The following is a 25,345-nucleotide window of genomic DNA, read 5'->3' as shown; positions in this document are numbered from 1 at the left end:
GAGATCCAGAACTGATGAAGCCTCTTGGATGAGAGGTGAAACGTCTTCCAAGACAAATAACCAAGTCCAGTCTCTTTTGACTGAAACTGCTTTGAGGACAACAACGACCTGGACGAATGAGAACATTCACAGGGATAATTTAGGGTAATTTCTCTAACTTGAGATCAATGCAGGCGTAGTTCCTTGCTGTGGCCCCTGGATGGTGCACTCGTTCAATTTCTCTCACTTCACTGTCACACACACACACACACACACACGAAAGAATAAGACAGACGAGCCGTTTTACTTTAAACACGTAAAAGGAAATATATTAAAAAAAAAGAAAAGAAATAACAAAAAAGAACAACATTTCATACAGAAGAGCTGCTTTTGTCATTTGCAGAGGTAATTTACACAGGACTTGAAATGAAAACCCTTTACAGGAAGTGGAACAGCAGCAACCACACCGCTCAGTTGAAAATAGACTTTTCATTTTTTCTTTTTTATCATTTTTACTCCCAGACCCTTCGACTGATGTGCCGCCATACTGAGCCACCGTACAGTGTGTGGGGCGGTGTTGTGCCACTTCCTGTAAAGCATGAAGAGGCTATGTCACATACTGAGCTTCTTTTAAGGGTTAATATACACTGGCTCTTGATAATTCACTCGTATGACGTACGCACCATTAAAACATTTACACACAAAATTTAGTTATTTTCTCTCCCTCAAAACAAGAATACTCCTTTATATTTTTAAAGACAACAGTTAACATTTCCAAAATGGCGGCTCTGGGATGGAATTTGTCCCACCTACACGGAGGCCCTCCCCTCCCGCCGGCATTCCTATGAACGCTTTAGTTTCGACACGCATGGCTCACTATTTGAGTGCGGGGACAGGAGGAAATGGTCGCTGTGGCGGTCTGCCTGGCAGACACCGGGGGTGTGCATAGGTGTTTCAGACTTCTTCCCCGAGGCTCTGATAAGGCAGTTTATTTTTCCTCCTTTCCGTCAGGTTTTTTTTTTGTCTTCCAGTTTAGGAGCCATGTGTAGTGGTGGATGCTTTTTTCGTAGCGGACTGTGCCCCCAAGAACAATATTCCAGTTCCGTCGACCACTGGTTAGCAATTCATGTACAGAGGGAGAGGGTCGGAGACAGACAGAGGGAGTAGGCAAGAACAAATATAAACTGTGAGGTGACGAGATGCGGTACACGTCTACTTCATTGTCCATTTTGTGCAAACTGAGATGTAAACAAAGACCGTCGGAGGTTTGGAAGGGAAGCATGGTACAATAGGCTACAGCGACACATGGAGAGACAGCGCAGTAGAGGGATGCAGTGTGCTCCTTCAACAAACTGACAGGCACAGAGGGCCAGTGAAATAAATAAAGGGCTGGGAGTGGGCGAGGGATAAAGAAAACTGCCAAGTTTCCTGTGCTTTCTGCTTCACTCAAACTTGCATTTGGAGCTGAGAGAGAGTTACTTGTCGCCACTATAGCAGCTTCTTATGTGCTTTAAAGTTCGGCTTGTTTGTCACAAGGGCCGAAGAGATTAAGGGGATGTTGAGGAGGAGGAGGACACAGTACCACAAGAAGTGCCTTAATAGGTCAACACACACACAGGCACCCACATAAGACTGCTTTATGGTCATGCTCGCTATTGCCTTTCCAATATTACCACCCACCCGTCCATCAATTACAAAAGAAAAGTACAAAATATCTACCACACTGCCCCTTCCCCCCAGACCCTTCAACTAGGACAGAACCATATTCACTTAGTTTTTTATCATTTATATATATATATGTATATATGTACACAACAATAAGCCTTTTGAGGCTGTTGAGAAAAAGGGGGGTAGGGGCAGGATGAAGTCTCTGTAGTGAGGCATTAGTCATTAGTTTCTTCATTTCCCTCTTTTTCACCAACAGTTTATCTACAGAAATGTGTGATTCTGATGAGAGGGGCGTGATTCGAGGGGACCGGACCCGCGTTTAGCATCCGTTTTGGATCGGAGATGGATCGTTCAGGGTGATGAGCTTGTCGCCGTTGAGCGTGTGTCAGTAGACCCAGGAGACGGGGACCCACTGAGAAGTGGTGGACACCAGGTCTACGGCCTCCTCCAGCAGTCGGATGGTGTCATCGATCTCGTTGTTGATGATGGTCTGGTCAAAGTAGTGAGCGTAGGTCCCCTGCAGCATCTCGGATTCCTTCTGGAGCCTCTGAAGAGAGTCATCCTGAAGGTGTGATTCAGAAAAGAGAGAGAGGGAGTGTAACGGCTGGCTCGGTTGCTTCGAGGTTCCATTTGTAGTCGAGTTCTTTATGTTTATAGTTTAATTTGCATACATTTAGAATTAGGTGGGAGCGTTTACATTAAAGTCATGTTTCTAGTGTTGGGAAAAAGTCAAATAAATATATCAATAAGAAGTATAAAACAATCCTGTAGTTGCTGGCTGAACAACTAAACTATCTAAATGGGAAATATTGATCACAGAACAATTACTGATTAAATAAAGGGTTCCCCCCAATTAACCCAGACCACAGGGAGGTTAGAGACAATTAACTACAGAGGTAGGGCTGGGCCAGAGGAGACAATGCTGCATGAAGAAAACACACAATGAAGGGGATTATTAGAGGGATCAGAGGATTTAGAGGAAATCAAGAGGGATGAGACTAACAGAGGCCAGACATGCCTTTCTACTATTTCCAAACAAGCTGGACTCACACATTTAACCCGTACTTACAGGCAGTTTCTTGCACCACTTTGGAATCTTGCGTGCAAATGAAAACAGGCATGCCGAAGAAAATACAAGCACACTTAAAGCACACAGGGCAGTGAAAGAATGCAGTGGAAGAAACATACAAAGCGGCTTTCACACACCGAACATTGCAACACTGTTTGCTTATTAAATGACAATGACGGGTGAAATGCCTCAGAATTCAGACTCAACTAAGTTAGTGAGGACAAATAAGAGTTAGAGTGAGAGAGGAAGCAGAGGAAAGTAGTTGTGACTGTACCTCGGTCATGCCTGGAGTGACAGTGGGAGCTGCAATAAAGACAACATAGGGAGCGAAATCAGACGTCCTGAGGATCTTTAGTGCCTGGTGAAACGGAGAGGGAGAGAGGGAGGGAAATTTTTATTTTTATTGTGTCGTTCTTCCACCCAAACTGAACCATCAGCGAATGTCATAAGACAGGACTCATCGGTTACCTGTGGTTCGACATCCAGGATGGAGATCATGCCCTGTGCATGGATCTGCCTGATGGTCTCCAGCCTGGTTCCGTACATGGCATCCTCGTGGCTGCCGTACTCCAGGTAGTCATTGTTGCTGATGTCCTGCATCATCTGGTCATGGGACACAAAGTAGTAGTTCTTCCCGTTCTCCTCGTCCTTCTTTGGGGGCCGAGTTGTGTCTGAGCAGAGAGACACACGGGAGGAGGGATAGAGATGAAAATCACCGGACATAAAAATGATAACAACGTAGTTAAGAGCTTCAAACCGCTTCAGTAGCTGATTGTCTAGATGTGTCAATTAATGCATCTTGTGTGATCTGATGATTTTAGTGCGTAGTGCATAGTTGTTGTGCTAGTGTGTCTCTCCTTACGAGGGATGGGGTAGGCGAAGCGGTCAGGATGTTTGGTAATGAGTGTGTTCTTGATGTGCCTCCTCCCAACTCCGTGTGCACCTGAATGAAAGGAGACAGCAGAGACAGTCGTGTAAACAACAGGCTGGTGAATCCGCACACAGTAATAAGAGTCTGCTTTTTTGTGACATTATACTATTTTTCTGACATATTATAGAGATATCTCTCAGTTTGTTTACTTACCAAGCAACACCAGCGTTTTCCTTTTGAAAGATGGCACTCTGACCACCTCCTCATACGTCACCAGATCTAGTTGGTCAAACACTGCGGAACAGAGGAGAAACATTAGTTTAGCTGTAAACAGCCAACAAGGTGGATCGTTTGAACTATGTTACACTACGTGACTTTGTGACTACGACTCAAATTGAAAAGCAAGCAGTAAATATACACTCAGTTGCCAGTTCATAACGTAAAGTCTAATACAACAGTCCTGGTCAAGTGTTGATTCAACTCATATGATGTACGCACCATTTTGAAGGCTGGTGTACATTATAGCATCTAATCTAACACTAAAACAACCATTAAGTTGAATCCACACTAGTCTGGTTTAACAGATACATCCAATGCAGGAGTCAGGCCCTTTCTGCTATAGCCGCTATTTGCAAATGGCACCGATTCTGCATCCGTGGCCTAGCATCGCTCAAGATGACAGTGATTTATATGATAGGTTTAAAGCCCAGAGTTTTAGAAGGTAGGGATCATTGCAGGGCTGTATCAGACTGCATTAGTTTGAACTGAATCTTAAACTAGCAACTGAGTGTACATAGTCACATTACTATTTTGCCTACAACTATCTCAAAAAATAAAATGCAAACCTAATAGTGAATCATGGGGGATACAAGCGATGCTCATGATAATACTGTTAATTACAATCTGTTGTCCCTATGGCTTAAAGCAAGTGCGGGTTCAGGTGGATTTTTTAATATTTAGGACAGTTATTCAAATGGTGTTCTATAATATGCATTTCATGAAGGTTGAACACCCTGAGAAAGCATTAAAACATGCTTATTTGGACTAACTTCAAAGCATAATCAAGGCTGAGCAACTCTAACCTTTACAAGCATCTCATCAATATGAATAACATTGCTAATAAGAAACCAAACAAAGCAGCCGCCATTCAAAAGTCAAGGAGACGTTAGGAGGAGGACGAGGTATAAAAAGCAGAACGGGAGGTAGGTAGAAAAACACAGAAGCTGGACGCCAGCTGTCTGGAGTTACTTACATGCAGCCATGTCATTGGGAAAGAGACAGCATGAAATATGGACAAAGGGTGGGAGCGGAAGGGTTAATAAAAGACACCATCAAAGAAGACAAGTTGAACAAAAAATGTAACAGTTTTAAAACATCAAAAGCCGTTAATTGCAACGCTGTTAGTTACTGAAAAAAACGAGTCCAAATCAAGAGCAGTAGGAGAGGTCCATCAGAGGGAAAGCAAGCGTGCAGCAGTGACACAGACTGAACAGAGGTGCATCAATGGGATTATTTACTCCACGTGCCTTTTTAGACAAAGCCACCTGAAAGGAAATACTCGCCACCATGGCCAGTATTGCAGGAGGGGATTTCTCACGCTTTTAATTCAGGTCAACTGCACAACCAGATCGAGCACTTCCTCCTTGTGTATTGCGTATTACTCTATACTAAATTAATGAATTAAATGCTTACAGTGGGTTAGCTTTGCTCGGTTGTATGCCACGGTGTTTGCATGCTTACCTGCGTTGTGTTTGGCCAGGTACTTGTCTTTGTACTGTTTCTTCTTCTTGCCAAACCAGGTACAACTGGCCTGCTGTTCCTGTTTGGTCTTCTCCATTGCTATGCACGCCACACGCCTGAAAAGAACACAGCACTGGGAAATTAAATGGCTTTACATCGTTTTATATTTTTCATTGCCGAAATAGCCCTGTGGTATCGTGGTAACACATCTGTCACAACTGAAAGAAGTAGCAGGTTCAAATCCTAGCTGGTGTGTCAATGTCATGACGCGTTAGAACCTCAGCCAGAGCTTCTCAGCCACAAACTTGCATTTAGCTCTCTGTGCTTTGTCATTTCAATATACTAAAAAAAAAAAACTAAATTGAATTTCTCATTTGGCACAAAAGCTGACTGACAGCTCTAACCTTTTTAGCCTCACGTTGCTTGTGTCTTGCTCAAAAAGTTGCACGTAAACACACTTCGATGACTACAGACAAGGTCCAAGTAGAACATACGTTCTGCACCCACATGAGGAAATACCTCTCCATACCAGCAGGCAGTGGTAGTCTGTAGTCATTGTTGAAAAAGGGGAAACCGTAAGACAGTTTCCTTTATCCTGTGTCCTTATGAGGACGAATTGTATGGCTGTTGCATGAGACTGCATCAGTTTTAGTTAAGTGTACCTAAAACTGAATACGCCCAGATGAAAAGTTTGTCTCCTCACCACTCCTGTAGCTCAGGGGAGGGGATGAGGCCTGCAGTGCCGTTCTTGGTGTTCTCCAGCTTTCCCTGCCACCAGTTGTGGTCGTCCTTGGAGATGATCTGTATGATGTCGCCCACCCGGAAGCGAATGCCTGCCTCCTTACATGGGATGAGGTCGTCTTTCGCCGGATCATACTCAAACTGAGCACGCACATAAATCTGTAAGGGCACGACAGTGGGACAAAAGACATGTTAAGTGCTGACACAGTGGCAGAAAAATAGCACAGCGAACGGAGGAGAATATATGGGAAAGAATATGACTGGCCAAGCTGCCCACATAAAAGGAGACTGGCTGCCAAACTGTTAGGTAGTTAGAAATGCTGCGCCGGCGCTTGTCATTAACAGACAAGGGACAGCAGAGGGGAAACCAAGAGCTTGTGAGCCGAAGCAGGAAAGGGCACAGACATTTAGATAAATGAAAAGCAAGACAAAAATGATCGAACGGCGTACGCATCCTTTTTTTCGACGACTTATGCACAGACATCCACATCTTTTTTATTGCCTTTGATATCCACTGACGAACCAGATATGAAGACGAAGCCTTGACAGCTAGCATGGGATCTAGACACTACTATGATGAGGAACCGGACTTTGCGATGGGGGTGGGAAGAGTTGGGATCTACTTCTACGAAGGGTCCACTTAGAGACATCTTACCTTGATGGACAATTTGTCCTTGATAGCCGGTCTGGAGATCTATGGGGTTGAGAGCATCACACACACTTACACATATATCATGCAGTAGAAACGTTGGGGGGCATAAACAAAGGAGGTGTGATGAAGGACCCACAATCGGATGCAGAATCTTTTATATAACAATGTTTGTACCGCATGTTCTGTATGTGTGCGCGCGATCTAACGCACCATGAAACAGACACAAATGGCAGAAATCAAGTTAAGAGGAAATGACCAAAACATCAGGGTTCCTAACTATTCCATCTCAAATTTTCTTTTTTACAATGTAATATTTTGCTGACAGGAAATTTTCTTTTTTAAATTCCAACATCTGCTCATCTGTGTAGGAATCCTCTCCAATGACCAAGAGAGGCAGACCTGACATTGGAGAGCAAAACCTGATGTGAACTAAATAGATGTGATGGGAATGGAAGAAGGCTTGAGTGCTTTTTAAGTGCATTCATGCAGATTTGACCGTGTCGGGGTGAGTGTTAGTTCGTCAGATCAGATTGTAAAGCGAAGGGAGGAGCACATGACTGAATGCAGTCGTGGTGTAAAGAATTCTCACCTGACGGCCTTTAGGCTGGATCGTCGCTGGCAGGTCCTAGTTGGGATGACAAAGGTTTTTAAGTATTTGATTTCACACTAAATTAAAACTGTTTTTTTATACTTAACCATTTAGCAGGAAAACACTTGTGACACTTATCCTGTTAATTTGTTAATTGATTTAAATCCAAGATGTAGTGATTTGATGCTAATTTCAAGTTTCCTAAACCAAAAATGTCCTGACTCTTGAAGCTTTTATCATCACATATAAATTGTAACTTTCCGGCTGTTAAGTCTGACTTAAAAAATATGAAAAATACGCTTTTCCGGGTCCAAACGCTCCATTAAAACAAAACAGACAACAATGGCCGAAGATGTGAACAATTACGATCACCTCTTTCGTCAGTTAGACATATTTTATATCGATAAGAAAGAGGTAAAATGGCAGTTCTGGCAGTCTTCCCTGTTGTTTAAAAAAACAACAGGGAAGACTGCACTGCGGTGTTGTAGAAATACGAGGCTTGAACCGGCTTGGACCCGGAAATCATATTTTGAAAGGGAGTTAGGTTACGACTTAACAGCCGGATGAATACAAAAAATAAAAAAGCTTACAGAATTAATTTACAACTACAGAAATCCATAGTTATTGTCCCTCTACATGAGTCACTTTGTGGACAAAACACCAGATTATGTTAAGAATTAAGCATATTTTAAATCAAGCATTTTACAAACTTTCAAAAGTGTGTGCGCATGTGTGTGTGTGTATGCGTGCGTGCGTGCATTCGTGCGTGCGTGCGTGCGTGCGTGCGTGCGTTTGAGAGTGTGTGTGTGAGAGAGAGTGAAAAGGAGAAGCAGAAACCTACCAGAATGGAGCTTGTGACACTAGCATGACCATTTGCGGGAGACTGTCGGGACACATCTGGTGACTCTTTCTGCAATAGAAAATAATGAATGACTTCGACTTCCCATAGAATATGAAACAATGTATGCAGGTGCGTGATTCCCTACCTCACAAGACATGGACTGGGACCGGTAACTGGGAACAATCTTGAAGGTGATGCTGCCCCTCATCTCCCTCTGTGCGTTAAGGAAAAGAAAAATACAGGTTGCATAGGAGTATTTAATGATAAGCAACATCCTTTGATACAAATTCAAATCAAATGGTAGATCGTAAAACACATGCTCAACAGAAATCCAGCCAACAATACTGTTTGGAAAAAAGCTTTCTGCACAGTCCAAATGTGGAGAGTGAGGAGGAGAAAATCTGCTCTTTGCGACTTACCAGCATCTTTTGAAGCTGTTCTACCGTCTGATTGGCAACGCTGATGCCATTAATCTCTCGGATCTCATCTCCTACATGCAGAGTTCCTGAAGCGGAGAAATAATGAATTAATAAAGGCGGTAAATGAGGCTCTTGGGTGTTGGAAACCCCATCGCTTCACAAAGCAGAGGCCAGGAAAAACCCCAGGGGTTAGAGACGGCTCCAAGGGAGCCCAACTAATGTAAGGAAGAGTTACATTTCATTGTTATTTCAATTACCAAAAGTTAGTCCAATAAGAGTTACTGTTATATCCCCATCTACTTTATAGTCTCTGTGATTCATTGTATTTTGAAAGAAAAGATCCGCTTGATAAAACTGCTGAATGTTCCAAATAAATATGCAGGGCTGCGTGGTCTAAGGTTGCACATACACTAGTGTTTTGATGTAGATGCAAACCTTGCCGATGAATCATTCCACCATGCATGATTCGGGCCACGATGCAGTGGTTGAGTTCGTTCATTTTCAGAGTAATGCCCTAGAAGAGACAGACAGAGAGTCAGGGGGAAAAACTGATAACAGATCAGAACACTGGCAGTACTTTCTAATTACGTTTTTAATGAAAAGTGAACTTGTAACTTCTGTCCACACACCATGGGCTCATCCGTGTTCTTCTGAAACTGAACCAGGCGAACCCTGGTGACGTTCTCCAGGTCCATGTCTCCGTTGGTGCTGTCCGGGGAGTCTCCGTTCAGGTAAGGTGAAGTGGGTGGGGGGGTCACCCTCAGTGCGTCGTCGCTGTAGACCTCGTGGGCCACCACATCGTGGGTCTGCAGCAGAGCCTGGAGTGTACACAGAAGCCATGAATCCAACCGCATAGTCTCACTGTTTGTTTTCCAGAGGTGAACCCAGTAGGAATGAAACCTGAAGACTCCTGTTTGAATAACTAATACAAAAAAACAAATACATCTCATCTTCAACCGCAGCACTAGCAGGGGACCCCAAACTTCCCTTTCCCGGGCCACATCAACCAGCTCTAACTGGGGGATCCCGAGGCGTTCCCAGGCCAGTGTAGAGATACAATCTCTTCACCTGGTCCTGGGTCTTCCCTGAGGCCTCCTCCCAGCTGGACGTGCCTGGAACACCTCCCTAGGGAGGCGCCCAGGGTTCATCCTCACTAGATGCCCGAACAACCTCAACTGGCTCCTTTCAACGCAAATGAGGAGCGGCTCTACTCCGAGTTCCTCACGGATGGCTGAACTTCTCACCCTCTCTCTAAGGGACTCCAGCCACCCTCCTAAGAAAACCCATTTTGGCCGCTTGTACCCGCGACCTAAAAACAAATACAAACTACCAAATCCCAGTCAAGATCCATGTGGGACACACACACCATCATTGAACACCATGTTCACCATGCACAAAATATTCTACAGCCACCTTTTTGTTGATATATGGACACATCCATAAACCTGTTGATAACCAAGTCTTTCATAATGTTTAGGGTGTGTTTCTCCAGCATACAACAGCTTGTCTAAGTTTTAATCAGATAATGCTATATTTGGAAGAAGTCCTAATTGAACAGAATCAAATCGAGAACATGAGCCATATTTGGAGAAACAGCGGGCTGTATTAGTGTGCGTGTAAAAAAAAGTCAGTGCGTATAGCTCCAACATTGAAAGAGTGTGACTTACACTAATCCTCTTTGGGCACTAATCATGTTACTGACACACAGTGTGTTTTGACAAATGCATCCACTTGCTGCGTTTGCCAAATGATCACATCTGCTGCTGATGCATGACAGACACAGAGATGAAACAGCTGGCCTGAGGCCTTAAAACCATACGGCTTTTGACTTATGGTGTGCATTAGTGCGACTGAAAAGAACAGTTTAAAATTATAAGGCACCCATAATGGATCCTAACAAGTGTTTGACATTGAATGACTGCATACTAAGCAGATAATTACCAGGAACAATGTCCTTAGGTAATACACACTCACACAATAACACTTCACAAAAAAGTTTAAAAGTGAAATAATAGTGAGGCACGCTTCTTCCCATGAGCTACCATGTCAAAGCCCCTTCAACAGTGCCCCTTCAGCTATGGGCACTGTTAAATGTCTGTGGCAGCATGAAAAACCCAGACGGTCAGGTCAGAGAGCGAGATGGGCTAATTGGATTGAAGTGAACCTAAGGCGTGACTGTGACAGCTCCAGTAAGCGTCCCAGACTGAATCAGCAGAGGGAACCACCGCTTGTTACCGGGCCAAAAAAACAGCAGTATCATCCTGCATTTAGGTGCTGTGCAGTTTCGGAAGTGACAAAGCAACATGAACAAACTGAAAGTCTAGTCATGCACTCTCTGAAATTACACATCTGCTAATTTACTGTTTTCATAACACAATATAGACGGTGTTCTACCTTTACCTTTGCCTCAGTTTTCACATTCCATGTCCAGCAATAATATCCTCCCAAATAGTTTTTTCTTGTCTCAGATCTATGTCAGCCACTGACAAACATGTTGGTATAAGTTACTGTACATCCACGCTGAAGCCCTCAGCTCTTCTTGCCGTTCTGCTGCTTCTGTGCTCGTTCTTTCCCCCCTCCATGTGTCTATCCCTCACCGAGCTCAGGTGCTAAGCAGCTTTGTGGCAAAGGGAGTTATGTGGATTGTCAAAAGAACCCTACTCCTGACACAGTAGGTTGTAATCTCACACAACGATAAGCATGCTCTCTAAATGCACAGGTCGGAAAGAAAAACCTTTCAAAATAATAAAAAAATGTGTATGTTGTGTGTGTGTGTGTGTGTGTGTGTGTGTGTGTCTGTAATATCTCACCATGAAGTGTGGCTGTGTGAGGATCCTCCTGAGCTCCTTGGCCTCCATGTTCTCTGGGTAACAGGAGAGGGTTTCCAGTACCTTGTGAAGAAAATAGACAAGGAGAAAGAGGTGAGAATATTAGGAATTTTCATAATAACCAACACAGATAATGAATGAATATGTCACAGCACAGTATCTGATACTAGGGCCTCATTACAGAAACTTCCTAAGTCAGACATCCTATCTTATCCCACTTTAGGATGACATTTAAGATTGGTTTTACAGAACCATGTTTACCAACTACATTTATGCGGGGGAAATCATATCGTAGTATAGGAATTTCCCAAGTTAGGAATCCTAAATTAGGATGGCATAGACAGCAGCACAGGTGTTAGGTCTGCATGAATACCAGAATATGATTAAAAAGGCAACTCAAATCGCATGATGACGCCTTAAATTTCACGGACCATGTATTAATGGGTACAAATCGAGTGTCAAGATGATTCATTTTGAATTGGCCGATAGCTGAAGCAAGGCAAGTTTATTTATACAGCGCATTTCAGCAACAAGACAATTTCCATAAAACATTAAAAAGCAATTATAAACTAATTGAAACAGTCGTTAAAGAGGATAGGAAATAAAAACAATCTTAAATAGAATAGGACAAGAGAACAAAAATGAAAGCAACAGTGCAGTGTAAGAAATAAATTATAATTTAACAAAAGGCAGCATCAAACGGACGTTCTCTAAGAACTGAGAGTTGCAGAGGACCTACATTTATGTGGGAGTGTGTCCCAGATATCTGAAGCAAAAAAACTAAACACTGCTTCTCCACGTTTAGTTCTGCCTCTGGAGACAGAAACCAGACCTGTACCAGATGGTCTGGATGGCTCACAATGTAGATAAGAAATGCATTTTGGCCATAACCAACAGCAGTACTTTAAAATCAATCCTTTGACAGATAAGAAGCCAGTGTAAAGACCTCAGAACTGGAGAGATGTTATCCACTTTCTTGGATTTAGTGAGGACCCGAGCAGCAGTGTTCTGAATCAGCTGCAGCTGTCTAGCTGACTTTTATTTAGCCCAGTTACAGCAGTCGAGTCTACTGAAGATAAATGCATGGGCAAGTGTTTCCGGCTGAGATGTAAGTCCTTTAACCTCTTAAAATATTCTTACGGTGGTAGTAGGCTGGCTCTGTAATTACATTAACTTGGCTGTTGAAATGCACGTCTGAGTCCATGACTACACCAAGATTTCCTGCTTAGTTTGTGGTTTTTAACGTTGCAGATTGAAGCTTTGTGCTGATTTTAATCGTCCCTCAACTACCTCAGTTTTGTCTTTGCCTTTGTTTGATGCACTTGGGAAGAAAACTTTCTGGGAAAGGTGAGGTTTCCCCTCCCCTACTCACACAGTTAGTGACTAAATTGCCCCTTTATTAAGTGAACATGAGCAGTGAGATCATCACCTCTTTGGCTCTCTGCACTCCGTCACTTGGGGGGTTTCTGATCTGAGGGGACGACCTGGTGTTGATTTTGTCGTAAAGCTGAAATGACATTTAAGAACAATTTAACCTCATCAAAGATCAAAAACTCAAACAATACCAAATGAACAGGGTAGTAAAGAGAAGGTACATGAATTGGAAAAATACTGTTGACCTGTAATGACACCTACAGGGCAGTTGTGGTATTACAGAGAAAGATGTGGTTTACTTACATCTAACAGGGTGTGGAGGTGCTGATCCTGGAAGACACTGTGGAGGAAGTCCATGTCTTTCTCACTGCAGTCCGTCAATGCATGGATCTCCTCTAGACTGTCCAAAACCTGTGATACTGCCCCTGCGCACACACACACACACACACACGAATATAGAGATTACACACTTAAATATAGACTGAAGCACAAACACAGAACAGATACACTCACAAGCACACAAAGCAGTCCCTGCAGACATTTAACGATACACAAAATGCAAACACTGAACATGACAGACACTTATCCACAAACACATAACACATGTTACACATCCACAAACAGGCAAAATAAAGAAACAAATACCAACAACTAAAAAAAACTAGCAATAAGTGTCACAAAAAAAAACACACACACACACAAACACTAAGAACCAATTAACCCCAAGTACCTGCTGCATCGCCCACACATGCAGCAAAAACCAGAGAAACAGCGGTATATGGCATCAATACAACATCAGAGGAAAGTCACTTCAAAAAGTCACAGTGTGGATCCTGGGTTTAGAAAAAATGCTATATATATATAATAAATATATATAGAAATGCGAAAATATGCAGAGGAAAAGGTAAAGAAAGAAAATCAAATCGGATATACCATTTCTTAAAAAAAAGTGTTCTCAGGCCAAAAGTGTAGCGTCCACACACAAATTGAACATGTACTGTATGTAACATATCTAATTCAAAAAGTCTCCTAATATGTTTGACCTATAAGAAGAAGTGACATGAACCGATGCTAGACAACAGTGCAATGAGGTGAGAGATGATCTTAGACCACTAGGGAAATCCTTAAATCATGATTTAAGAAATATTTCATGATACAATTATACACTATGGATTACTCTATCCTAAGTACTGGATCTTTTAACATAGTCTCTGTGTTCGGTTAACAAGAAAACTGAAGAAAAAAAAACATGGAATGGGCGAAGGAAAGACATGGAGAAAATAATGCCATTTACAAACATTTACGATGCTGGGCTAATGATGGGTTTAGAGAAGAGAATGAATGAGACTTTAGCTGTTACTGTGAGGCATGACAGAGGCACAGCAGAGGAGAAAACATCATTTAAGCTGTTAACAACTCTAAGAAAAACCTTGTTATGGGCCTGTTTACATGCACCGTACTTCTCCAATACGCCTTAATTGATTTTTAGCCATGTACCGATCAATAATTGGTGAATCACTCAAAGCTTATGAAATATACATTTCATTCTATGCCTTGATTAAACAAAATAACATTTTAGAAGTTCAGATTTAGATTTAAATGTATAAATATTGGTTGAACTATGAAGCCTTTTGTTAATTAAAATGAAAAGATTTTTGTCATGACAATACAATTGAATGAATCGGGGAAAAGAAACCTCACAAGGTAACAATCACAATATTCTGTGAATCTGCGTTTAAAGAGCTCACTGTGATTGCAATAATGAAGATGCATATAAACAGAATATCATATTTACAGGTCAAGAGGAAGCATTTGGATTCACAGCACTCTTGTGAAAATATATGGGTTTTCTTAAAGGGATGGAGACACAGAGGAAGCCATTTTGAAGGATTAAACCCACATCGTTTAACACTCAGAGGAAAAATGCAACTCAAAAGCGAGTGATGATGTCATGATGATGTCACACATCAAGATTCTATGGGCGGGGAGAGGGATACGTACTTTCAGCAGCTAGCAGTCCTACCGACAGCACAGCAGAAGAAAAACAACATCAAAGAAAGAGAGGCTCACGTTAGAGAGGTGCACTGCAACTACAGAGCTCACAATGAGAGAAAAAAAAAAGAATAAAGAGAGCCGGGGAGCGGGCAGTGAGAGGAGCCAAGAGGGGTAGGGGCAAAAGGAGGCAGAGGAATACAATACAATAAAAAAGAGGAAACAGCAGCAAGGGAGAGAAAGAGAGTGAAAATCAGCAAAGAGAAGCCAAGTCTATGAATAATCTGCCAAGCTGCTGCAAGCATTTACTATACTACACAAGTCTATTACGGGCAACATGTCTGGAGGTCTAAAAAGGCAAAAATAACCCAGTCACCAGGAAGCATGACTGCAACAGACTGCCAGCCTCAGCAGTAAGGAAATACATGGTGGAATTAGTACATCCGCTGCAGCTGAGCGGCTACACATAAACCTGAGCAGCCCAACTCATTGCACTGATTCATTAGGTGATGATGCATTATACCGCTCATTTCCTGCAATTCAGGACAGAGACACGAGTGGTTTCTGTATGCTGATAACTGCTGGCAGGTACAGGCTGCAGTCTCCTTATAGAAAGGAAGTGAAAGTTTGTGGCTGAGACAGGGAAGCGAGGCTGTTGGGCAACATCTGTCTTCATCCAAACAGAGGAAGTTCTATGCAGACAGCTGGAGATCACATTAACACACTGGAATAGAAACCACGAGAATAGAAACCGGGCTAGAAAGTGAACGTGTTCTCGTGTTCATCTTTGACCCTACGTGACACAGAGGATGTTTAGAACCAACTCTCATTTTGTACATGAATCACATGTACAAAATAATCAAACTGGCTGATATGACAATATTTTTGCATGTTTCTTTTGACAAAACCATATAAAAAATGTCTATATATTATTTCTGCTGCAATGTCGGAAAACGCATAAACTGCATTAGGGCAATAGACAGACACTTTACGTTCTGATCCTTGCACATCATGTTTATGTCGCACAAAACTAGAATTTGCTGTTCCTTTGTCACATATTTAATTCATACAGGAGTACCTGTACAAACTGGTAACTCTCAGTTATAACCCCCTTTTGAACCAAACCCCCCTAAACCAGGATACTGCTCTGTTGTGTGATTTACCTGAAGAGGTGGGGTCATCTGTGAAATCATGAAGCTCCTCTGGGGGATCGCCATAGTAGGAATTAAACTTGTGGCTGGAAACAGCAGCCAGCACTGCACCCTGGGATACAGAGTAGGGAAGTCACAGTTATTACATTAAGCCTCACCAGGGCCCCATGCGGTTGGGTGTTGTGCATGCTTTTTATGTGGCTCCATATGATGCCTATTAAGAATCTTGGAAAACACTTTAATCTGGGTCATCAGAAGCATCTGCATACTGGAGGAAGTGATACTTCCCCTCATTATGGATTTAATCGCACGGAATTTGCAGACTTTTAGGGCAGAGTTTAACATCCACACGGTGCTGACCTTCAGCTTCCTCCTGGCGTTGAACTTCCTCAGCTGTTCCACTGTTTCGGGCAGGTGGATCTTGTAGGCATACCTGTCCCTCTCCTGCGCACATCAAATGCAGATGTCCGCATTAGCACAATTGTGGGGACATAAGCACACAGAGAAACACATCAGAGAAGTCACAGAGCGGTTGTGAAAGCAGAGCTGTGGTTCCAAGCGGAAGGAAGTGTTCTCGAGTCAGCTTCAGTAAGACTAGTGGTTTAAAGGTTACTTTGAAATGCCAAAGGCCGGTTTCACAAAGACATTTGGTCTTTAGTGTTAGACCAGTCTTACAAAATTTTGCTGCAAGATTAGTTTAGACACTTTAGACTATTCTAACCCTAAAAAGTTAGCCATCCTGCCTACAAGCTAACTGTGGACTGAGAGGCATCGTATTCAGACGAATTTAGACCTGTATCTAAAGTCTAGCAGTTAGATCTAAGCCAGAGTCAAAGCCTATCTTTGTGAAACCGAACCAAAATAGCCCACAGCACATTAAACGTCTGTTGTATTTTAAATGTTTCACACGATCACAAAAGCCCGATAACCGGCTAAAGCTGGAAACAACCACAGTAAGGGCTCCTAAACTGTAGTAAATGTATTACGAGCCGTGTGTTGTGTGTGTGATCTTGCCTTCAGCCAGGGGTGGTTGAGGGCCTCGTAAACGGTGATCCTCTCAGCTGGGTCCAGCATCAGCATGCGTCTCACCAGGTCCTTGGCGCTCTCCGAGATGTGGGCCCACTGGCGGGGGTTCATCTTGACATGGACACACACCCAAACACACACAAAAGGACACCTTCAGACGCATGTTGAACATGAGCAACGGTGATCGCTGTCAGCAGGTCTCTAATGAAGAAGGTTGTAGGGGAGAGGGAAACAGAATTGTGTGCGCTCTTCTTTTATACAATGGATATTTGTGGAACCTTGTTTAGAATAACAATGTAGAGAACGCCAAGTAAAACCAAGTTGCCCTATTTTTCAAAATAAAACCTGTGAATTCAGCAGCAGCTGTTAAGCAGACAGCTGTTTGGAAGACACCACGGTGCCGTCCATCAAGCTGCCTGCCGTGACTGCATCTGCCACAGATAAGTTCACCAAGCAGGAACATTCAAACTCTCAGTTAAAACAGAGGACTGAATAGATTAGTCATCACCTCCCACTTGTTTTTGTAAAGGGGAGCTATGAGTTAGTCCAGCCCCCCATCTTTTTCATGCATTCACATTAAAAAATACATATGATGAGGTTATCGTAAAAAATAGCTCAATTATTAATTCAAGTTGTATCGAATCATGTCTGGTTGGCCAAAGGGAAAAAGACAGAAAACATTTTCCACTGATGCCAAAGACCAGTGCCATTCAGAAAAATAAATGTTAATTAATTAAAAGACAATAACCGGTGGCTCTGAATTGATTTAGCCCTCACTCTATTCAGTTCTCTGTAACTCAAGGGCTCAACCCTGACACACACTGCACCACAATGACAAATTCCTATTGTACTTCGCTGCAGCCAAAGGACACAGCTCTGGTGCAGCAGTGAACATATTCAGCGTGTCCTCTGACAGACAATGGTGTGTCTTGTCTATGAGCTCCTACCTTGTATTTCCCCTTAATGATGGCCTCAAAAAGACGCTCCTTAGTGCCGTAGAATGGAAGGCAGCCAGAGAGGAGGATGAAGAGGATGACTCCACATCCCCACACATCCACCGGTTTGCCGTAAGGCTCTCTCTTGACCACCTCTGGGGCCATGAAGTGAGGGGTACCCACTCGACCTGAAGACAGCAGATTTTAAGAGTGATGAGGGGTTTTATGGTGCTGATAAAATGGAAGCATGGTGAAAATCTGAAGAGAAATCTGAGAGACTCTGTTACAAGAGTAGAAGAATATACAAGCTATAAGGTGGCTTGATTAATTAAACTATTAAAATATAAGAAAATATTAAAAATGTCTGCCAATCTAAAGTCCTCAAAGAGACTATCAATTGGAAGAAAAAGCAGGAAAACCCTGGACCTGTGACTAACTGTCTGATCACTGTAGTATGTGTGTATTCATACATGATTTATCCGTGTTTTGAGGTATAAAAGAAAGATAAAACTGTCCTACTTCACCTCCAGCTACTAAACCAGACTCCCCCAGCTGTATTGCCACTCCAAAACCTCCCAGCTTGACTGGAGCAGAGTTCTCCTTTGAGGCCAACAGCACGCAGTGAGGCTACAGAGGGATAAAAGAGAGGTCAAACAATGGTTGAGAAAGTTAAACAGTAAATGTATAGTCTTGTGATTTAAGGTCTGTATTTTTCGACAGGTAAAATGAGGGAATATCCTAGAGGGACTTTAATTAAAGTGACTCATTACACTCTAAGATGCACTGCACAATCTCCACCAACTACGATACATGATGATGACTTATTCTTTGCTTATTCAAACTGCACTTTACAGAAACTGTGCAGAGCATTGTGCAAAAGTGCAGGATCCCATATGTTCAATTGCCGGTTGGTAAACACCGGTTTCACAATGTGAAGACAATTGACGCAGCTATAACCTCAATTTAATGATGACGCTGACATAGAAAGGAAACTGCTCTTGCCCGACAATTTAGTCAATACATAAGGGATAATAAGCATGAAGTGACGTGCGTGAAGAACATGTGGCTCTCAGAAACCTGTGGTGTGGAGGAATTATGTCAATTTAATTCTATCAGAATCAGAATCCTACTTTATTATCACAGGATGAAATTATGTTTCAGTCTCATTTAACAGACTGAAAACAAATGACAAATTTAAATTTCCACAAAACAGAGAGACATACAGCAGCAGCGCTTTTCGCCAGAATGTTCAGGGCGGGGATGGCAGAGTCTTAAATCAAATGAAAACTACTGAAGAAGATTTTGGGACTGTGATCAATATTTAAGATAGGGGGGAACATATCACACATTTATTATACGCACTCCAGAGAAGATTTACGTCACTGATCTGTGCATTCAATATTAAAAAACCACCACCTTCCGTAGAGGAATAAATAAAGTTTCAATGTAGTATCCTTGCCAATTTAAGTAGATTTAAACTACTGAGGAGAGCTATTACAACAGATAAAGCTCAGGAACAGAGTGTGGTGGGCTCACTTCCTGGCCACATGTTGGTACTTCTTGTAATGGGGGGGGGGGGGGGGGGTTTGAGGGGCGTGGAGGGTGTTGACTGAGGCGGTGCAAAATCAGAGAGATGCCGTTAGAGGGAGAGAACACAAGAAGCAGAGACAGGAGCACCAGCAGACCAAACAGGCATATCTGTTAGAACAGGAGAGGGGAGAGGGTAAGAAAAAGCTATTCAATACAGGAAAGGAGGACAGAAAAAGCCTGCAGGCGAGCTGGGAACAGAGGCCAGAGAAGAGGAGGAGCAGACACTGTCAAAGACATGTGAAAAAAAAAAAAAGAGTGCGCAGGATTTATGACTCATTCAGAGACAGAAAAAAACAGGTGAAGATTCAAAAGGAAGGTGTTAAGGACGAGAACTGCTGCATAATATCTTATCATACAAGCAAGTTCTTAACAAACTGCAGTTTAATGGAGGAAAGAAACACACCGGACTGCTGTGCCTGCACACCTCTCTGCACTTTCCCACACATCTAAAGTGCAGCTGTGCTGAAATCTCTACGCAAGGAATATTGATGGTGAGTGTTTTGCCTTAATCCAAACATCTGTGTGTGGCAGTCAGAGTGACTTTGTTCGAGCGTGCAATCTACGCTCGCATCTCCTTTGATTTATTGTAATACCACGAGACTGGAACTATGGGTTAAATGGGCATGAACCTTGCAATTAGTCATGACTCCATCTCCCACACAAAAACAGAAGTGTTGCTCATTTATATGTTTTCCAGAATATTCTGAAGCTCCTCTTTTGAAGGCTGTTGTACCTTTGCTTGTGGCATTACATTAATGACTGTAATTTTCATTTTCACACTGAGTATTACATGTGTGACCTTTAAAACTAAAACCCACATATTACTCACCTGTCTGTGCATTACTCATAGAGAAGTGACAGCAGTTTCACTGAGGGCATTTCACCTTTCCTTGCCTCTCGTTTTAGCTGATTAAAATCGGTTTGGCTAGAGACAAAGAATGAACTGACAATTGTGTTTTTATTCTCCCTCAGAGACGTTGAAGAAGTCGTCACTCCTCAGACACAATGACCACCTTCTCCTCTGCCTCTTCCTTCCCCTTCACTCTCTCAGCCTCTGCCAACTCCTCTCTTCCTATCTTGTTGTCGTCCCTCTTCTCTGCCACCTCTCTTCCCTCTTCCTCCACCTCTTCTCCAAACAAGACTGCGTGTTCGTTTGACGACCCCGCCATGCGTCTCCCGCTGGCAGTCCTGTACACCCTGTTCTTCCTCTTTGGGCTTGTGGGTAACCTCTTTGCCCTGTGGGTCTTCCTTTTCTTACAATCAAGCCGTAACTCTGTGCGGGTGTTCCTCATCAACTGCGCTGTGGCTGATCTGGTCCTCCTGGCGTGTCTGCCCTTCAGGGTTTTCTACCATATGAATGGAAACAAGTGGGTACTCGGATCTGTAGCGTGCAAGATGGTGGGGAATCTGTTTTATATGAACATGTACATCAGCATCACTCTATTGGGGTTCATTAGCTTGGACAGATACCTGAGGCTAAAGGGGAACGGCAGGGCACGGAGAGGTATGAGATTGACACTGTGGGGGCGCAGCTGGCCATGGAGCTGGTTGGCATGCGGGACACTGTGGAGTCTGTCACTGGTAGCGCTGGTTCCCATGATCGCCACAGCGGAGGACAGAGAGGACGGTGGGAAATGCTTCCAATACAAGGAGCGTAGCAACAAAGCCAAAGGGAAAGCCTACTTCAACGCGGTGCTGGTGTTGTTGTTCTGGCTCGTCTTCATCATGCTGGTGGTCTCCTATGCCAGGATTGCTTCCCAGTTGCTGAGGGTGTCAAGGGACAAGCCGGACCTTCCCAACGCGCAGAGATACCAACGAACCGCCAAGAAGTCCTTCTTTGTCCTCTTCCTGTTCACCGTCTGCTTTGGGCCCTACCACGCCTTTCGCCCCGTCTACATCCTCTCCCAGCTCAGCGAAAGAGCATCATGTGAGTACTTGCTGGTGGACCGTACCAATGAGGTGATGCTGTTATTCTCCGCCTTCAACAGCTGTTTGGATCCTGTCATGTACTTTCTGTTATCTGGCTCAGTGCGCAAAACTGCCCTCCAAGCACTTGGACACCGACTTGGCAACCGGCTTCTTTTCCTAAATGACGCAACGTCAAACAGCTCGACAATGGAATTCAGACGACCATCTGTGCCTATGGCTTTTCCTAACCCTGAACTTAACACCCCCTCAGTCACCCCCAGAACAAGTATCTGTGTCATCAATTCCACCCTGCGCCGCACAGGGCTGACCACACTTCCAACCACTGGCCAACAGTGATCACAAGTTTGCCTGACTGAAAAATATTTCAGGATTAACATTTCAAGGAAAGGCCGGGCTGCTTAAATGAGCAACGCATTTCTACACAAAACTCCATCTTTTGTTACAAAAAAATAAATATGTTATATATGCGTGGGAATCATTGTTTCAATTCTAGTTTAATGCCCGAGTGAAAGCCTGTCTGAGGAGATGCACTAAAGTGAGTAATTTGTGTGACAACAGCTTTTCTGAGAATGCATAAATATTTCCCCCCAGAGACAAAGAAGTTAATGTGTAAATTGGTATTAATGGAGTGGGAGTAGCTGATGAATACGGTTAAAACACAATACACATTTTGTCTTATTTTTGTATTTAAAAAAAACTAAAAATTCAAGTAATAATATGATTTTGTGTATTTGGAAGAAAAGAGATGCAGACAGAGTTAAATATATGTTTCCTTCCTCACACTAAGAGGCACAGCTTAAATACCATATACTGTATGCTGAACAAAACAATGAGTGGGGATAGGAATCAATAACTGAATCGAAACCCAGAATGATTTGCCGCCAAGCATATCGGTACCTTTTATCAATGCCTGACAGCTGCATACTGTAAAGCAATAACGCCTTGCAACAAGAAGGAGTCGTGGTGGAGAGGAAAAAACTGTCCAAAGGCGGGCTTAGAGGATTTTTTAAAATAAAAAAAAAGAACAACGTAGAAACATTCACTCACTTCATCTACACTGTGTTCAAACTCAGATAATAAAACACATATAACTGATTAGGAATCAATAAGGGAATCGATAAAGAATCAGGCCGATAAGCAGACTCAATACTGGTATCAATTAAATCTAATCAATCCCCATCCCTAACACTGAGTGCCAAGTTTAGTCAATTGCAACGTATCTGTCAATTTCACTTGGATAGAAAACTAAACGCTTTGTCTTAACTGTGTTAAAAGCCACTGATCTGCCACCCCCCACCCCAACTGAGTTCAAACAAACACCAGCAGCAATGTGCAACTACTGTTTCAACCAGCTTTGACCCACCAGCACACACAGCTATAGGTCATACACTGAAAAGAAGGCTGTGTCGATCCCTTTAGGGACTTTGTTGTCAAATGGTAGTGATAGTGTGAGGATCAAGGGCCTGCTTCAGGACTGCCATCTGCTCTGACAGTGTCTGGTAGTGTTTGCCCCGTGTTAGATGGTTAATCCTGTTGGAATCACTTGTTGATGCTAATCTGACTATAAGAACTCTCCAAGGACTGGACTCGCATTTGACATGCAACCCAGTAGGATACACTGGCTTGCAAACTCGAGGGGCTTCCAGGGGGTTAAACTGAGTTCTAAAAAACACAAAATACCTAGAGGTTAACATAAGGAGCGGATGGTGTGTGTGTGATGATGTGTTTTCTGGTCAACAATGTAATTCTTTCAACCTTTATCTTCCCACAATCTAAATAACCACCTCAGAGGAGCCTACTGACACGAGTTTTGGAAAACATGTACGGTGGTTTCAATGTCTCGTTCTCACACACATGGGAGAGCCCTCACCTTTACATCGCGATGAATCACGTTGTTGTCGTGGCAGTATCGAAGTGCCTCCAAGATCTGTCTCATGTAGTGGCTGGATGCACAGAAAGCAGAAGCAGACGGGGGGGATCATTTGGGGAATCCGCAAAATTCTTTCAGGCTTGATTAATATTTAAATTGTTCTCACTACAGTTCCCAGACTGTGCGCCCTACCTGGCCACTGCTTCGCTGTACACAAACCCTGCGTCGGCTCTCTTTACAATTTCAAAACACAGGTCGGCTCCATCCATGCTGAGGAGAGTGGGAGGAAGAGGAAGAAGTCAAATTAGGTTTTTGTAAAACACTTTAATCAAAAGCAGATGAACTCGCATCTCTCAGAACAGTGTTTCAAACAGAGTGCATAAATCTACATCGGTCAGGGCGCCATTTTATGACCTGCTTTCACTGGCATAAACAGAAAGGCACTGCATTTTTATTACAGCACCTTTCAGCCAGTTACAATCTCCAGGGAAGCTTTCAGGAGGATATGGGGTACAAGTTTACAACTTTAAAATCTAGACAGAGGAAACAAATCAACCAGGCAAGTTGGAGTAAGAGAATTAAATCGACGACAAAAGGCAGAGATGGAGAGGCAGGGGGCTGTGCATGATGCAGCTCTGCAATTGTTGCTAGTCTCCATATAAAAAGGGAATTTATTTCAGCACCTAAAATTTATAATAAAAATGTTTCAATCAACCTCAGACCTAAAAATCAACTGTACTATTAAAGACACATAGAATTCATTACCAACAAAGCGTATGAAAATATAGCATTAATACTTGGTGTTTTGCCCAGGAATAGATCTTCAAATATATACTTAACACCTTGCTTTTCACACATTTTGTTTCTGTCAAGGCCCCTAATACATCTGTAACCACTAAAACGACGGGGCTGGTAGCGTTGGCGTAATGGTGTGAAAGCGGCAGGCGCAACTATCCGCCCAACTGCTGGTAAATTTAGTCTGTGGCTGTTAGATTTGTCTACTTAAGCAGGTAATGGCACGGCATCCATATATTGTGTTTTTGTCTTGAGGAAGAAACAAACACACACTATATTGAGCAGCTGAAAAGAACCTGTGTCTGTTATGAGCAGCGGTGGTGGTGGCGGAGGGAAAAAAAGATATTTCCTGCCCTGGTTAAGAACAAATTTGGCTATGATATAAAACCCTACAATTGTGTTAAATGCACGACTGGTTACATAAATGCATTACATCCGACAGCAGCACAGACTTACAATTCAAAGACCATGTAGAGCATGCCATCGGAGCTATAGGTCTCTAGCAACTCCACGATGTGGGGGTGTTTCAGCATGTGGCAGATACTGGCCTCCCGCTTCAGATCTGGCAGACAGAAATGACAGACAGAGGGTGTGATGAGACATTCTTCACATTCAAATATTAGTTTAAAGAAAAACATGAAATACAAAACAACCTCAAAAGTAGTTTGTGATTCACAAATGTAATTCCAGAAAAAACTAAACAGATCAGGTGCCGGTTGGCTGTAAGTCTCTTCTGCACACTGAAACTAAGCTTTCAGACAGGCCCATTACATTGTGAACTTACTTACTATTGACTCATTCAAGGACTTTATGTACTTTGTACGATCAGTAGTTCCAGTGTTGAATGTCTGAATCTCCTTGTAGGGGTATTTGTCATTTCCCAACCGCACTTAATTTTGTGCTACTAAATGTCAGCACTGAGGAGCAGACGTGGCTTTGTGCCATTTCGCCCCCAAACCTAACACGCAGAGGCAGAGCTAGGGCTGCACGACATGAGCAAAATAATAATTGACACTATTTTTGATATTGCAATATGAATAATAATATTAGGAAGGGTAATTTTTGCAATTTTTGTAATTTTCATGGTGTGATTTTTGCAAAGGATCTGTACCAACCGACGATTTTAATACAAATACTCTGAACCCCTGCAATTTGGATAATGCACAAGCACATACTGAGATCTAGAAAAAAATGTAATTAATCGTGCAGCCCCATGCAGAGCTATTCAAAGATGACGTGTGCGGCTCTAACCAGACTTTGATGATGCTGTTGCACAAAATAGTGTT

At 42.9% G+C, this 25,345-nt stretch overlaps 2 protein-coding genes across 3 annotated transcripts in view; one reads left to right on the top strand and one right to left on the bottom strand.

Moving 5' to 3' along the window:
• Positions 1-450: 450 nt before the first annotated feature.
• Positions 451-25,345, bottom strand: part of LOC310964937 (peripheral plasma membrane protein CASK-like) — a 36,697-nt gene continuing 11,802 nt past the window's right edge. Inside the window, exons 3-27 of one of the 2 annotated variants that reach the window (XM_083938267.1) lie at positions 24,516-24,621; positions 23,457-23,534; positions 23,265-23,337; positions 18,400-18,502; positions 17,888-18,063; positions 16,929-17,051; positions 16,275-16,358; positions 15,927-16,026; positions 13,075-13,196; positions 12,827-12,904; positions 11,380-11,460; positions 9,199-9,387; positions 9,005-9,083; positions 8,570-8,655; positions 8,296-8,364; positions 8,151-8,219; positions 7,310-7,345; positions 6,724-6,762; positions 6,031-6,227; positions 5,328-5,443; positions 3,801-3,881; positions 3,579-3,659; positions 3,185-3,387; positions 2,991-3,074; positions 451-2,209 (exon numbers count right to left, since the gene is read on the bottom strand). In XM_083938267.1, the coding sequence (XP_083794393.1) occupies positions 2,033-2,209; positions 2,991-3,074; positions 3,185-3,387; positions 3,579-3,659; positions 3,801-3,881; positions 5,328-5,443; positions 6,031-6,227; positions 6,724-6,762; positions 7,310-7,345; positions 8,151-8,219; positions 8,296-8,364; positions 8,570-8,655; positions 9,005-9,083; positions 9,199-9,387; positions 11,380-11,460; positions 12,827-12,904; positions 13,075-13,196; positions 15,927-16,026; positions 16,275-16,358; positions 16,929-17,051; positions 17,888-18,063; positions 18,400-18,502; positions 23,265-23,337; positions 23,457-23,534; positions 24,516-24,621 (2,630 nt within the window). In that variant the 3' untranslated portion in view covers positions 451-2,032. The remainder of the gene's footprint in view (positions 2,210-2,990; positions 3,075-3,184; positions 3,388-3,578; positions 3,660-3,800; positions 3,882-5,327; positions 5,444-6,030; positions 6,228-6,723; positions 6,763-7,309; positions 7,346-8,150; positions 8,220-8,295; positions 8,365-8,569; positions 8,656-9,004; positions 9,084-9,198; positions 9,388-11,379; positions 11,461-12,826; positions 12,905-13,074; positions 13,197-15,926; positions 16,027-16,274; positions 16,359-16,928; positions 17,052-17,887; positions 18,064-18,399; positions 18,503-23,264; positions 23,338-23,456; positions 23,535-24,515; positions 24,622-25,345) is intronic. The other variant, XM_083938266.1, reaches the window with a different exon arrangement.
• Positions 19,598-21,730, top strand: LOC310964536 (putative G-protein coupled receptor 34; the record flags this gene model as incomplete). Its single annotated transcript, XM_083937714.1, has 2 exons — positions 19,598-19,956; positions 20,438-21,730. The coding sequence occupies exon 2, from the start codon at positions 20,471-20,473 to the stop codon at positions 21,728-21,730; it is 1,260 nt and encodes a 419-aa protein (XP_083793840.1). The 5' UTR covers positions 19,598-19,956; positions 20,438-20,470.

This window comes from Echiichthys vipera (genome assembly GCF_963691815.1).
Source record: "Echiichthys vipera genome assembly, chromosome: 23".
NCBI classification, from domain to species: domain Eukaryota; kingdom Metazoa; phylum Chordata; class Actinopteri; order Perciformes; family Trachinidae; genus Echiichthys; species Echiichthys vipera.
Note: the sequence above shows the minus strand (reverse complement) of the source record. Positions and strands in the feature narration are given on the sequence as shown.